The 15,792-nt window shown below is 53.1% G+C and overlaps 1 protein-coding gene across 3 annotated transcripts in view; it reads right to left on the bottom strand.

The window, feature by feature from the left end:
• Window positions 1-1,710: 1,710 nt before the first annotated feature.
• GRIK5 (glutamate ionotropic receptor kainate type subunit 5) overlaps window positions 1,711-15,792 on the bottom strand; it is a 53,862-nt gene continuing 39,780 nt past the window's right edge. For 2 of the 3 annotated variants that reach the window (XM_045531596.1, XM_045531594.1), the window contains exons 16-20: window positions 8,432-8,597; window positions 7,334-7,559; window positions 5,495-5,623; window positions 5,276-5,397; window positions 1,711-2,139 (exon numbers count right to left, since the gene is read on the bottom strand). In XM_045531596.1, coding sequence (XP_045387552.1) covers window positions 1,711-2,139; window positions 5,276-5,397; window positions 5,495-5,623; window positions 7,334-7,559; window positions 8,432-8,597 — 1,072 coding nt within the window. Of the gene's footprint in view, window positions 2,140-5,275; window positions 5,398-5,494; window positions 5,624-7,333; window positions 7,560-8,431; window positions 8,598-12,484; window positions 12,740-15,792 lie in introns of those variants that run through there. The other variant, XM_045531597.1, reaches the window with a different exon arrangement.

Raw genomic sequence — 15,792 nt, 5'->3', positions numbered from 1 at the left:
GGCAGCAAATGTCCAAGACACAGAGGGGCTGGGTGGAGACCGGGGACGCTGTGTGAAAAGCCCGGCAGGAGGGGTACTGCGTGCGGAGGGTCTCTGGGGGGTGACCCGCCTGCTGAGGACAGCGGGAGGCAGCCGGGCCCTGGAGGGAGACCGGGGCAGCCGCGCTGGCCGGTGCTGAACGGACAGCTCCCGGGCTCCGCGGCCAAGGGGCGGGCCAGCCTCTCCCTGTTCTCTCGGGTCTTGTCTGGCTTTGCTCACCGCTCCGGGCCTCTCCAGGTTCCATGTGCGGCTGGGAGTTGTTTATGGCTTCCTGTCTCTCACCCCAGCTCCCCGTGTCTCTTTCCCTCCCTGCTTCCTCTCTGCCCTGGCCCTCCACTCCTCTCAGATAATCACAGCAGCTCTCCCTGTCTCACCCCCCTTTGCCCCTAACTCCCTCTCTCCCCATCCCTGTGTCAACTCACCCCTCCACCTCTCCCGTTTCTACTCGGCCTCGTTTTGGCTCTCCCTGTGTGACCTTCACTCGTCCTTTCTCAGCTGCAGTTTCCACAGAAACCTCCAGCGGGGCGAGGGAGGGCCGGACAGAAGGTGGACCCACCCTTCTCTCTGCTAGCAGCCCTCCAGCCTCTCCTGCCCCTTCCCCCCGGGATTCCTCGCTTCCTCTCTTGGGGGCTGGGGAGCTACATTTGCAGGAGAAACACAGGGTCACAATTACAGACAGCTCAAGATGGCCTCACGGATGTACTCAAATGATCACAAAGTCACTGAGTCACCCTGACCCAGGCACACATTCGCCACCATGGGGGTCACCCCAGGCACCCACATTGAACAGCTCACTGGCCCTCCCCACCCGCAGCCCCATCTGGTTTCTGTCTTTCTGTGTCTCCGTTTCCGGTGTCTCCGCCTCTCCAGATCCCTGCATCTCTCTCCATCTGTCTCAGGCCTCTGTCGCAGCCTTCCTCCGTCCTTAGAGAGACGAGCGGAGAGTGGCCAGCTGCAGGGACCTGGGCTGACCTGCTGGCTGTGGACAGGGCCGAGGGTGGACAGTGTGGACGTGACCACGGAGGCCGTGCTTCTCAGCGGACACCCTAGGGCCCCAGTCTCCACTGCCCTCACACCCCCAGGAAATGAGACCCGGTTTCCCCAGTTTTGGGGTTTTGTTCTTTTTTTATTCCAACAGGGGCTGAGATGTGGCACGGGGAGGGATGGGGGCCCAACTGACCCCCTCCCCGGGGGGATCTCATAGAAATTCCGAGGTTTCTCCCCCAAAAAAAGAGAGAAAGAGAAGAATGGAGGGGCACCAGGAGACACCCATCTGTCCAGAGGCCCTCCCCACCTCCAGACGCGTGGAGGACTGCGTTAAGTCTTGGGGGGCCTGAGCAGTCCCAGGATGGGGTCCTCTCCGCGGACTGCTTTCCGCTTCCGGAGACAGCCCCCGGAGTCCCCGGCCCCCGGAGTCCTCGATGCCTGCGCTCCTCTTGCCCGCAGCGGGAGGCGGAGCGCGGGCGTCCGCAGCACCCTCTCGCGAGTCCACTAGGGGGCGCAGGCAGGCTCCCGAGCCGGGGCTCGGACTTCGCAGGAAACCGAAGGCAAAATCGCGGCGTCCGCACCCAAGTCCTGTCCCCCGCCCGCTGGGGAAGCGGGGGCGGCCGGGGCCCGGGGCGGGCCCTGTCCCCGCGGTCAGTCCGGGCGCCCGCCCGGCCCCGCCCGTGGTCACTCGTGCTCGGCCAGCTCGCGGGGGACGGCGGGGCCGGGCCGCGGCCGGGGCGGGCTGGTGGCCTCGGCGGGGGCGCCCAGGCCACGGGGGGGCGCGCCGGCCCCCGAGGCCCGCAGCGCCTGGATGCGCCGGCACTCCTGGCAGACGCGCACGTGGGTGCAGGGGGTCGGGGCGGGGGGCCGGGCCCCGCCCGGCGGCCCCGGGTCGTCCAGGAGGCGCTGCGGGCCCCCGTGCGCGCCGCCCGCATCCCCGCCCGCGCCGGCCGAGTACAGCTTGCCGTTGCTGAGGCGCATCTCGCGGACGGCGCGCAGCGACAGCAGGGCTCGGCTCGGGCCGCCCGGGCGCCGGCGCCGGCGGGAACGCGACGTCTTGCGGCAAGACACGGCGTGGCGCAGCTCCTGCAGCATCTCCTGGCACACCGACACCTGGGGGCGCGGGGCAGTCACCGTCCGGGCGCTCTCTTGGCTTCCCCCTCCCCCAGCTCCTGCAGCCTCCTTCCCCTCCGCGCCCCAGCTTCTCTCCACACCCCACTCCTCCTCTCCTCTTCCTTTTCCCTCTGCTCACTTCCCACTCCTCTTCCGCAGTTCTTTCCCTGTGTCTTCTGTCGCCTCCACCTCTCCACTCCTGTCTCTCTCCCCACTTCTCTCCCACGTCTCCGTTCTCCCTCGGGATCATTCTGAATCTGCCCCTCACCTCCTACCTAGGCTCCTGTTGCCTCTGGTCCTAGCCAGTTCCCATGCTCCGCCCCTGATTCATGCAGTCATTATTGCAAGGCATATTTACCGAGAGCCTACTGTGTGCCAGGCATGGTTCTGGGCACTGGGGATACAGCAGAGAACAAAACACACAGAAGTCCCAGCCCTCGTGGAGGTTATATTCAAGTGTGCAGAGACAGAAAATAACAAATATGTAAATGTGTGTAGTATGTTAGATGGCCACGAGCACTTTGGACAAAAATAAAATAGGGAAGAGAGGTGGGGAGTGAGGCTGAATTTTGAGACAGGACAGTCAAGGAGGACCTCACTGAGAGGAGGACCCTTAAGTAGAGATGGGGGGGCACGTGGCACCCAGGAGGAGAGTGGCTGGGCAGACACAGCAGGGCCAAGGTGCCAGGGTGGGAGCAGCTCTGAGGACCCCCAGGCAGGTCAGGGTGGCTGGAATGGGAGTGAGGGAGGTGATGAGGTCGGAGAAGCAGTGGAGGCCAGCATGGGTGGGGCCTGAAGGCCATTAGAAGGATTTTGGCTTTTATTCTGAGTCAGATGGGAGCCACTGGAGAGTTTTAAGTAGAGGCCTGTTGTGTCTTCACGGGATCACAGTTGACCACAGACTGTAGGGAGGCCAAGGGCAAGAGTAGGGAGGAAGAGCCACAGTAACCCAGGCAGGAGATGGTGAAGGCTGGACCAGAGAGACATGAGAAGGGGTTGGCTTCTGGCTACATTTTGAAGGTGAGGCCAGCAGGATTTGCTGGGAGATTAGCTATGGAGCATGAAGGAGAAGGAGGGAAGGATAACTCCACGTATTTTGGCCTGAGCAACTGGAAGGATGGCACTGCCTTGCGGGTGGGCAGGAGCTTGGAGCTGTAATTTACACACATACCTCCAGACAGGCATGTGGGGAGGCTGAGTACGGAGCTGACCTCACAAGCCCTGGCTTCAGGGAGATACCCACCTGGGGGTTAAGGTAGGCATCCTCCAAGATCCCACCCTGACACTCACAGGGCTGGTCTGTGTGACCAACAGAATACAGTTGGGACACTGCCATTTTGGCTTCCGCCTTGCTTTCTTGGGTCTCTTACTCTGGGGGTCATCAGCTGCCAGGGCGTGAGGACACTCAAGCAGTCCCATGGAGAGGTCCTTGTCTGAGGAACTGAGGCCTCCTGCCAACTGCGGCGTGAGTGTATTCACCATGTTTTTTATTTTCTGTCTTGGGATATTCTGACATCTTAAAAATCTTGCAGCCTGGGGAGAGACTGCCCCTCCCAGAACTAGCCCATTCTTAGAGATAACAAAAGGCTCAGGTGACTATCATAGGTAAACCAGCCAATCCTGAGGCTATACCCCCAACCGTTCCCCCTTTACCAAACCTGAATCTACCAAATCTTTCAATGTTGTCACTCAGACACCTCTATAACTTAAAATCCCATGGGGACATTTGAGACAGTGAGCCATTCTGGAAGTGGACCCTCCAGCCCTGGTCCAGCCTTCAGACCACAGCAGCCTTGGCCAACAAGATGACTGTGACCTCAGCAGGGACTGGGGCAGCCAGAACCACCCAGCAGCTCATGCCCCCAGGCTCCCAGGCCACAGAACTGACAACTAACTGATGCAAGGGACTGTTTTAAGCTATTAAGGTAATTTGTTACGGTAGCAGTAGATGACGAGTACAGGAGTCACCAGCACAGATATGGTCCTAAAAGCCAATTGGCTGGCTGGAGTCACCGAGTGGAGAAAGACAGAGAGGCTGTCCAAGGACTGAGCCCCAGAGCCCCCAACACAGAGGTGGGGCAGAAAGAGGAACCTAACGACGGAGCCTGCGAAGGCACGGCCAGAGAAGGAGGAGGAACATGAGGTGCGGGTTTTGGGGAGAGAGAGGGATTAGCTGTGCTGAAGCCTATTGCTGCCTCATGTAGACCAGGCCTGAGGCTCAGGCATTGGATTTAGGACATGGAGGGTGCTGGTGACAAGAGTGGTTTCAGCGGAGTGGTGGGCACAGAAGCTGGACTGGAGCAGGCCAAGAGTGGATGGGAGCGAAGAGACTGGAAGCAGCAGGGAGACATAGCCCTTTCAAGGCTGTAGAGGGAAGGGGAAAATCAGGTGGTGGCTGGGGGGAGAGGACAAGAGAGGCTTTCCCTCAGTGGCTGAAATGACAGCACAGCTGCCTGCCAATGGCCTGACTCCAGTAAAGACAGCTGACGGTGTGGGAGGAAAGACTTGCTGGAGGGATGTCCTTGGGAAGGTAAGAGGCGGCAGCCTGCGCCCAGGTGGCGGGCGCCTCTGCTGGCAGCACGGAGGCTCCTTCAGAGGTGCCTGGGCAAGTGGGGACCGCAGCAGGCGGCCGAGGCTGAGCGGGCTGGGGAGCAGATCCAAGGTCAGCCGTGGGAAGTGAGCAGAGGGAGGAGAGGCAGGCGGTTGGCAGAGAGAGGGAAGCGGGGAACTAGCAGCCCAGGGGTGTGGCAGCACGAATGCTCTAGAAATGCAGGGGTGTTGCAGCCCCTGGACACATACAGCGTGAGAGCAGCCAGGAAGGCTGCGTCCTCTTCCAGTCGCACCAGCAGCTTTCCCATCGCCTGTTTCTCCCCTCATTTCTCTTATTCCTTCTGGCCTCGCTGCCCCTGCGGCTCTCCGCATCCCACCCTCTCGCCTCCCCCACCCCTTCCTGGCTTCCTGTGCCTCTTTCCCTCCTCTCCTGCCTGGACTCTCTGGCCCTGTCTGCTCTCTCGCCTCCGGCCCCTCCTCCCCTTTCTACTGTCCACCACCCTCAGGCTCCCAATGCCACCGGCTTTTGGGCCCAGCCCCTGGGTTCCCACTTCCCACCCACCCCGCCCTTGGCCCACCTCCTCACCTCTTCGGACTCCGCTGACCGCCGCGTGGACCATATGAACTCCATGACCGCCACAAAGACAGCAATGATGAGGCCACAGATGAGCACGACAAAAATGCCGCCAATGTTCTCCATGCCCAAACCTGAGGGGGGAGCGGGGAGAGCCACGGGGTTGGGGCTGTGTGGGCTCGGGGACCTCAAGGGAGCGGGGAGAGTTCCGCCACGCGTGGGGCGGCTGACCTTTAGCTCGATGGTCCTCCTCCTTGGGGCACCGGCCGCCCTCCCACCACTTGCGCTTCAGGATCTCCAGCCGGTTGTTCTCCTGGAGCTGCAGGATGGCCAGCGTGATCTCATCCCGGAACGGGGAGCCTGCACCGCGCACGACGGGGTGGATTGGCCCTGGGGGCCCTGGAGAACTGCCTGCCCCACCCAGGCTGCCCCCTCACCATGGCCTTCCCCGCCTCTGCCGTGTGCTCAGGGTCTTCTCTATGGCTCCTCCTCCTCCCCCCACCCAGTCTCTTTTCAACACAGCAGCCAGAGAGACAGTTTTAGGAACAGTCGTAAGCATCTCCTGTGCTTAGAGCCCTCCAGTGGCCTCCCGTGGCAGCTGGCACAAGGTCCTCCCTCCGCCTTCGGATCCTGCACTCGCGCCCGGCCACTCTCAGATGCCCCCAGCCCCAACCCCACCAGCGCTCTCAGCTCCAGCCTCCTGGCTGCTCCCTCAATCCACCAAGCTCAGTCCCACCTTAGCACCCTTGCCTCTGCCTGGAAATGTTCCTTACCCCACTCCACTCAGGTCTCTGCCCACATACTGGCTCCTCAGGGGTCTTCTCTATTTAAAATGTCTCTTCCCCTTAAGTTACTTCAGAGCAGCTGTCACCGCCTGACATCATGTTATGTAGCTACGTGTTTATGACCTGCTTGTCGTCTGCCACCCCTGGCAGAAAGCAGGTGGGTGGGGACTTGGCAGCTGCCCCACCATGGAATCCCAGCAGCCAGTGCAGGGTCTGGCACACGGCAGGGCGTCAGACAGGCCCACCGAGTGTGGACCCCCAGCCACCGTTTCCTCTGGGCCACCTCTCTCCTCCCACCCTCAGACCATCCTAGGCCCCCACGCCCCTCACACCCTATTCTATACTTACTTCTTCAGTCACTAAGGTACTTGAGCATCTACCACATGCCAGGAACCAGGAATACGGCAAGTGGAGGTGATTAATATTCATAATCTTACCACCTCTACTGTGTGCCAGACCCTGAGCTTATTCAATCCCCCAGTGGTCCTGTGAAGCAGTTATTGCCATTCGAGATAAGCACTTCTGAGTGAGGAAAGTGATACTCTCATGTAAGGTCGTGCACTGAGTCAGGGAGGGAACTGGGATTTGGATCCAGGTTAGTGCAACTCCACAGCCTGTCCCCAAAGTACCAGGCTACACTGCTTCCCTGGCACAGCCCTCACTCATACAAAGCTGCTAAGATTTTCTGTGCAGTAATAGATAACTGATAACAGGCATCATCAGCATATTGATGATTTTAAAAGCCAAAATGCCAAAATTTGGTGACAAATTAATGGTGGGTTTCCAGCACTGAGCCCTGGGAAAGTACGTCCTGAAGTGTAAATAGGCACCCCCAAGTCTCCCTGGCATATCCTTCCAGCCAGCCAGCCACCCATCCATCCCACAAACATCTTCTCAGCACCTGCTCTGAGCCAGGCTATGGGTCTGGTGCAGAGAATATGACACAAATAAAACCAGCTCCTCGCCCTCGAGAGGCCCTCCGGCCAATGGCAGGGAAGGCGGCCACCTCATGGCCCACGCGTCCTGAATTGCCCAGAGCCTTGCTGGATTCTCCCAGTATCCCTGCAGGGCTAGAACTCATTGTTCCTAGGCCCAGGTTTGCAGGTTGACAGTACAGAGAGGTTCAGGATGGTGGTGTCACCTGCCCAAGGCCACACAGCCAGGAAGCCACACAAAACACACCCAGCCTGCCTCAGGGAGGGCCTGGCCCGGCCCTGGGCCTGCTTGCACATCTTGGTTTGGGATGTCCAGGGCCCGCCATAGGCCACCCCCGCTGCTGCCATACCCAGCGGCATGCCGATGCCGTAGCCCTTGGTGTCGAGGAGGCCCCCGATCTGCGTGAGGTTGCAGTTGAGGCGCCGGTGGTACTCGTTCATGGTAGACTCCAACAGAAAGGCGTAGCGGGAGTTGAGGACGCGGGCAATACCCTCTTCCGTGCTCTTGACGAACACACTGGGCTGCTTCGACTGCATGTAGTTCCACATACGCTGGTATGTCTGGTACCGAGAATTCTGGGCACAGGGAACACAAGGGAAAGATGAGGCCTTCCCACCCCCTTCTTTTCCCCGAGCCTTGTCCCCTATCCTCCAAGAAGTCCCTCAATCCGAGAGAGCGAGGAGATGAGAGGAAGACAGAAAGAGCTAAAGACAGGAGGAGACAAGACAGACAAACTGGCCACGGCCAGGTCCAAGTCATCCCCACAGCCACCAGTCCGGCAAGGAAGCCACTATCCTTCCTAGAGGTCCCACAGCCCTGCCCAAATCTGCTCCTCCAGTTTCTCACCTGGGTGGTACCCACCACCCACCTGGGAGCCCTGGGAGTTTCCCTCCCCCCAATCCTTAACCCTTCAGCCAGCAGGCCCTGCCCATCTCTGGCCTCCTTCAGAACACGATCCACCCCCAAACCAGCTACAGAGGGAACTTCCAGCTCTAAATGCTCCCCACATACGGGTTCCAGTCTAAGTGCCCTGTCCTGGCCGTCGAGGCCTCTGCAGTCTCTGCCCTGAACCTCCTCACCAGGCTTGCTTTCCTTTCGTTTCCTTCCCACCACCCCAAAAGATAAAGGATCAAGTGCCTTTCACCTTGAAGAACCTTCCCTTCTCTCTGCTACCCATTTTCCTGGGCCCGACCCTTCCAGAAGTCTCCTCGAACCCACGTGGCCTGGATGGCTCTGATTCGACATTAGATCCCATATCTGCCTCTTTGCCCCCATTTCCCGGTGAAAGTCCAGTTCCCCTGCAAGTGCGTTTTCTGCTCCCCAGTCTCCCAGACTGTCACTGATAGTCAGTCCCCTGGACCCAGGAGGCTCTGCCCAGCCCCACCCTGAGCTGCTGGGCATAGCAGGGATCTCAACACCAAGCCCAGGAGGTTCTGCGTGGCCCCACCTGGAAGAAGGTCATGGTGGAGCCAGCGTGGATGGTGCCGTACTCAATGTTGGTCTGATCCGCCAGGTCATCGGCCGACTCCACGGGCACCTCCATGCGCTGCACGGTGAGGAAGGCGGCCAGGTTGGCCGTGTAGGAGGAGATGATGATCAAGGTGAAGGCCCACCTGAGGGGTGGGAGGGGTGAGCTGCAGGCTGGAGCCACCCCTGCTGTCCTGCCCCATGGCCATGTACCCCATTGGTGGTCCCCCTGCAAGTGACCCCCGCATCCAGAAGGCTCAGTGACTGCTAACTAGTGGAGAGGCTAGGAGTGTGGACTCTGGAGCCGGACTCCCTGGGTTTAAATATTGCATTGGAGACTTCCACTTCCAGGTATAAGAGAGTAAGATGGTCTGGAAATACCCACCTACTGTAAACAGCTAGAAAACTGGACAGAATATAGGAAACTATTTAAAGACATAGGGCAACAGGTATCACAGGACTGTGATCCCTGAGAAGAGAAACAAAGTGAGTCTTATCATTGTCCTGGCCCTCTGGCTGGATTTAATTTATAGACTGAGGCACCAGGAAGGGAATCCCAGACAGCCCAGCAATCCTGCAGAGTTGCAGAAAGAGATCGGCGATCAGGGAGGCCCAGATGGCTGGAATTTGTGGGAAAGAGTGCCTGAGAGGAGGGGCTGCACAGGGAGGAGGTTCAGAAATCTGGGTGCCCTGAAGTCTTTGGCTGAATATCAATCTGTGCATGCAGGGGGTGAGACTCCATGGGGCCAGACAAGAAAAACTTTCAAGGAGAAAACACTTCTTAGGGTTCACACAGGGCTGGGAATCTTTTGAGCTCCCTCCAGTCAAAGTTGAGAGATCTTACTGAATACATGAGACATTAAGTAGAAACCTAAAAGTGCAACATATTAGAAATAGGGTTAAGTTGGCCCTAGAACAAAGGAAATGCTAGATCTGCTCTAGAAGAGCTTAAAAACAGGCCTGGAAGGATCAGAATAATTCACAACTTAACTGCCTGACTAAAAAAGTCTAAGACTCTTTAAGGAAACACGTTCAACAATGTAAATAATAAAAAATTCACAATGTCTATCATCTAATAAAAAAAAATGACCAGATACGCAAAGGGTAAAGCAAAATATGACCCATAACCGAGAGAAAAAATCACTCAATTGAAACAGACTCAGAATTGACGGAGATGAAGGCACTAGCAGACAAGGACATTAAAACAGCTATTGTAAATATATTCAGAAGTCTCAAGGATGTAAAGAAAAACATGAGCGAATGAGAAAAATGGAAGATATAAAAAAGAAGTGAATGGAACTTCTAGAGAATGATATACAAACATCTGAAAGGAAAATTTTACTGGAAGGGCTTATGTGGATTAGACCCTGTAGCAGAAAAGATCAGGGAATTCTTTTTGTTTGTTTGTTTGTTTGTTTGAGACAGGATCCTGCTCTGTCATCCAGTCTAGAGTATAGTGGCATCATTATAGCTCACTGTAACCTCAAACTCCTGGGCTCAAGCGATCCTCCTGCCTCAGCCTCCCTAGAGGTTGGGACTACAGGTGCACGCTACCACACCTGGCTAATTTTTCTATTTTTTGTAGAGATGGGGTCTCACTCTTGCTCAGGCTGGTCTTGAACTCCTGACCTTGAGTGATCTTCCTGCCTCAGCCTCCCAGAGTGCTAGGATTACAGGCGTGAGCCACCGTGCCCAGCCTCATTTTTCAAATTTGATGAAAACTGTAAACTTGCAGATCCAAGAAGCTCAATAAACCCCAAGAAAGAGAAACACATGTTTATAAACATACCAAGGCATATTATAATCCTTTGCTGAAAACCAGTGATAAAGAGAAAAATCTTAAAAAGCAGCTAGAACAGGGAAAAACTTATTATATAGAGAGAAGCAAAGATAACAGTGACAGGAGACTTCTTGTCAGTGTACAAGCCCAAGGACAAGCACTAAAGAAAAATAAAAACAAAACTGTCAATCAGAATTCCATATCCAGCAAAAATATCCATCAAAGAAGACACACTGACACATCTTTCATACAAGCACAAGCTGGAAGAATTAACTGCCAGAAGACCTGCACTTTGAGAACTGTTAAAGGAAGTTCTTCAAGTAAAAGGAAAATAATACTAGATGGACATGTTGATATACAAGAAGGAATGAAAAACACCAGAAATGGTAGGTATATGGTTAAATATAAAAGACATATTCCTTATTTAAAAATTTTGTTACAAGACATTTACTATTTAAAGCACACACACACACACACACACACACACACACACACACACACACATGTCTAATACACTGTGGGGTTCACAAGATATGTAGACATACTATGTATAATAATAGCTCAAAGGAGGGGAGGGTGAGATGAATGTATACTATTGTCAGGGTTTTACATCTTATGTGAAGTGGTATTAATATAATGTTACTTGGAAGTATTTTGTAATACATTAAAGATGCATATTGTAAACCAAGAGCAACAACTAAGAAAAACAAAGAAGTATAGTTAAAAAGTCAATCGTAGAGATAAACAGAATCCTAAAAATCCCAATAAACCCAAAAGGTGGTAGGAAAAGAGGGAAAAAGGAATAAAGAACAGATGGGACAAATAGCAGGATGGCAGACTGGAGCCCAACCACGTCAATAATTACACTAAAGGTAAATGGTCTATGTCGGGGTTGCCAAACTACGGTCCGCAAGCCAAATCCAGCCTGCTGTCTATTTTTATACAGCCTACAGGCTAAGAATGGTTTTCACATTTTTAAATGGTTAAAAAGACATCAAAAGAAGAAGAATATTTCATGACACATGGCTTATATGAAATTCAAATTTCAATGTTAGCATCCATAAATAAAGTTTTATGGGAACATAGCTATACTAATTCATTTACATATTATATCTGCAGCTGCTTTCATACTACAATGGCAGAGTTGAGTAGCTGTCACAAAGACCATATGGCCATCAAAGTCAAAAATATTTACTATGAATTTTGGAGTGACATTAAAAAATATTTACTTAGAAGAGAAAAATTGTAATGTTCTCAACACAAAGAAAAGATACATGTTTGAGGTGATGGATATTCCAATTACCCTGATCATTACCCATTGTATATAGGTATCAAAATATCACACGTATCCCCCAAATATGTACAACTATTAATACCAATAAAACATTTTTAAAATATTTACTATCTGGCACAATAGAGAAAAGTTGCCAACCTCTGCTTCAAGGCCTAATTATATGCTGTTTGTAAGAAATAAAATGTAAAAACACCTAAGTATGAGAAAGCTGGATTGCCTATATTAATATCAAATAAAGTTAACTTCAGAACAAGAAATATTACCAGGAATGACATTATATGTCAATTCATCAAGAGGACATTAACAATTTTAAACATTTATGCACCTAATTACAGAGCTTCAAATTCATGAAGCAAAAACTGATAGAACTGAAAGAGAAATAGACACAATTTCTCTACAATTACAGGCTGAGATTTCAAAACTCCCCTCTCAATAATTGATAGGACAAGCAGACAGAAAATCAGTAAGAATATAGAAGACTTGAGTAACGCTATCAACCTGTTGGCTCTAATTGACACTTCAGAACACTGCACCCACCAACAACTGAATATATATTTAATGCAAGAAAACAGAGAACATTTACCAGGATAGCCCATATTCTGAGCCATAAAGCAAGCCTCAATAAATTTAAAAGGATTAAAGTCCTACAGAGAATGTTCTCTGACCACAATGGAACTAAATTAGAAATCAATAATAGAAAGATCTCTGGAAAAGCCCCCAATCCTGGCTCCATCACTGCCTAGCTGTGTGACCTTGGACTTGTGCTTCAATTTCCTCACCTGTCAAGTAAGTACAATTGTAGGCCCTTCCTCACAGGGTTTGTAATGGGTAAGTGAGTTAATCTGGCACACAGCAGGTGTTATGGAAGTGTTCACCCTCATTGTGTTGGTGACATGAGACTGACTGGAGAGAAGAGGCACCCACCAGCCTGGCTGTGGGACCCCAGGGCAGCCACTTGCCTTGTCCTGGCTCTCTCTGTCCTCCCTCTGGGCAAGTAAGAGTGGACAGGCTCCCTGCAGATCACACAGATCTGTGGGACCTGAAGGCAGAGGAGATGCTGGGAGGGCCTCCCAGAAACCCCACGTCTATATCCCCAGCAGATGATAATGAAAACAGCAGCTGTCTTCCGCTGAGCACACGTGAGAAGCATTGTGCTAGGCACTGGGGTGAGGGGTGGACTGGGGGCTTGATAGAGGGATGAATGATACAGCCTCCTGCAAAATAAAACCAAAACCCCAACAGCGTCTGATGCAACCTCTCCAGAAACCAAGTCTCTCCAAACCCACCCCATGGATCAATGTTGTCATTGACTCAAAACAAAATTATTCAGTGCCTGGTATGCCCTGGGCACCCCCCTAGCCCCTGAGAATACAGTGTGGGTGACTGGTGCTGGTGATGGGGCCACTCCCTGAGAGCAGGGGGAACACAGATGGGGAGTCAGATTTGGGAGTAAAGACATGAGCTCTGTTTTGCACAAGGTGAGTTTGGGAATGCCTGTCGGGCACCCAAGAGCAGCAGCCCCAGCTGGCTGGGTACATGGAGAGGTCTGGAGATGAGGACTTTGGAAGTGTCAGTGTACAGACAGCAAGGTGAGCCTAACAGTGGGCGAGACGGGCCGGATGGAGTGTGCAGGGCAGTGGTCTCCCGTGGGAGGTGTTTGGTAAGGTGTGGGGTAAGCTGGTGGTCAGAGTGGCTTCCATGCATGGGGCAGGTGCCCAAGACTGTGAGACCCAGTCTGAACAACAGCGAAAATCCAGTACATGCTTATCTGAGCCTAACTCCTTGGTTCATAAAAAACAAAGTATTTTTTGCATGATTGGAATATAAACTGAAATCTCCAGAAATGCACCTGTTGTTTAAATCGAGGAACCACTGGATGTTGTTTTGTTTGGAATTTGGCTCTGAGAACTGTTCACCATTTTGGGAAATCACATCTCTGACAGCAACTCCACTCATATCTGCGTCACCCAGTCAAGACACCTGCCCCAGCTGCATTAGTAAATCGTCTCGTTCACAGTGACTCGTGTCTGCGCAAACACACTCATGTGCTAACTATTTCAAAGTGTCAAATATCAAGTGTTGACAAAATTCTATTAAGTGATCTCCCTTCTCATCATTCCAAGCTTATCCATTCTAAGTAGGTGCTGCCTGACTGTCACATTCCATCATCTGTGTAGCCACGCCCAAGCATTTATGTATTGCCATCATATTATTTTATTAGAAATTGCTTCCCTTCTTTGTCTACTTCGTATTACAATTGCGTGTGATATTGATTTTTAAAAATTATGTGTGTAGGTAGGCATCTTACCCTTGAATTTCAGCTCGGGGTGGGAAAGGAGGTATTAAAAAATATTTATTATAACAAGAGGGCATTGGGTCTGTGAGCACTGAAAATCCGCTGGTGAGGGTGAGAAGCACCACACGAGGGTGGCAAGGGCAGAGCGAACCCACAGCAGATGAAGCAGGAACAGAGAGGTAGGAGGAAACCAGAAGGACACAGAGCCTAGAAGCAAGGAGATTGTTTCTAGAAGGAGAGTGGTGACACGGCGCACGCTGCCTGCAGATAAGACACAGATTGGACGTATGCATAGCAGGGTCGCATGTGAGCTGGGGTTGTGGGGAGGGAGTGAAGCCAAGCTGCTGGCTAGATCCGAGGTTTTGGGGTTTTCTTGCCATGAGGGCATGAGGAAAACATGACCCGGGGAAGAGTCAAGGACAAGGCTGAAGAGAAGACCTGGGAACCCCCTGGAGATGGACGACGTGAAAGCAGGCAGGGCTCAGAGAAGGAGAAGATGGGGGTCAGAGGACTCGCTGCATAGAGTGATGAAGGGGAGTCGGAAGAGACAGGGCCCATGGTCAGAGTGAAACCTTGGAAACGGTGACTTCTGAGGCAGAGCTGTCCTGGATGACAAGCCCTGGGGTGCGGCTGCGGGAGGCTCTGGCTGACTAGATGCAGAGATGAGGCAGGTTCCGGCCAGACTACTGCACCAGCCAAGCCCCCCAGACCCCCACCTCCATCTGGAATGTGAGTCCCTCGAGGGTGGGGACCTGGCCTGCTGAATCATCATGCTGGGTCACATCCAGAGATGAACAAACATGTGCTGAGTGACCAAATGTGTGGGAGGACACGGGGCGCAGAAGAGAGTGGGCCCCAGGGTCAAAGACTCCAGTGAGGGAGGGGACATGAGCGGAGCCTTCCCAGGCGACAGCTGGCTAGAGAGCATGATCCTCACTCAGGAAGAGCCCTCGCTGGGGAGCAGAAAGGATGGCTGGCAGAGAGGAGGCCACGGGTCCCCCTACCCCTGACGTGGGACTCAGCCAGATTTGTCACAGCTGGTCTTCTCAGGCCCCTCTCAGCCCCTTCCTCACACATCTGGCCCTTTCCCGCCTGTCTGGAATGCTCCTCCCTCTCCTTGACACGGAGGACTCCGTTTTTGCCTTTAGGACTCAGCCCAGAGTCACCTCCTCAGGGAGCCTTCTTTGACCACCCCCATTCTCTACTGTTCTCTGTCACTGGTTTGGTCCCTCAGTAGCACATTTTATGTGCATCTGCTACACCATTATGTTGACAATTTTTTTTTGTTTTAAAGACAGAGTCTCACTTTGTCACCCAGGCTGGAGTGCAGTGGCGTCATCATAGTTCACCATAACTTTGAACTCCTGGGCTCAAATGTTCCTCCAGCCTCAGTGTCCTGAGTAGCTGGGACTACAGGGATGTGCCACCATGCCCAGCTAATTTTTAAAAATTTTTTTAAAACAAGGTCTTGCTATGCTGCCCAGGTTGGTCTCAAACTCCTGGCCTCAAGCGATCCTCCCACCTCAGCCTCCCAAAGCTCTGGGATTACAGGCGTGAGCCACTGGGCCTGGTCTTATAGTGACAATATTAAGACACCTCACCTGGGGTGCATGGTTGGCAGAATGAGCCCCCTCCCACAACCACCACCAAAGATGTCTCCATCTTAATCGCTATGATATATGAACATGTGACTTTACAAGGTAAAAGGGACTTTGCAGGTGTGATTAAGTTAAGGATCTTAAGATGCAGAGAGGACCCTGGATTATCCAGGCAGCCTAAAGGAATCACAAGCGTCCTTATGAGTGGAAGAAGGAAATCAGAGTTAGAAAGAGAGATCTGAAGATGTTCCACTGCTGGCTTTAAGCCAGTGGACCAAGTGGATGGCAAACGGTTGCCATAGGTCAGTTAGTTCTGCTTAGCTGGGAGAGGGAAAAACCTGCCACCCATCAAAGTTAGTCTTGAACTGATCAA

Source organism: Lemur catta, chromosome 19 (assembly GCF_020740605.2).
Source record: "Lemur catta isolate mLemCat1 chromosome 19, mLemCat1.pri, whole genome shotgun sequence".
Classification (NCBI taxonomy): domain Eukaryota; kingdom Metazoa; phylum Chordata; class Mammalia; order Primates; family Lemuridae; genus Lemur; species Lemur catta.
The sequence above is the reverse complement of the archived record's forward strand: the minus strand, read 5'-3'. Positions and strand labels throughout refer to the sequence as shown.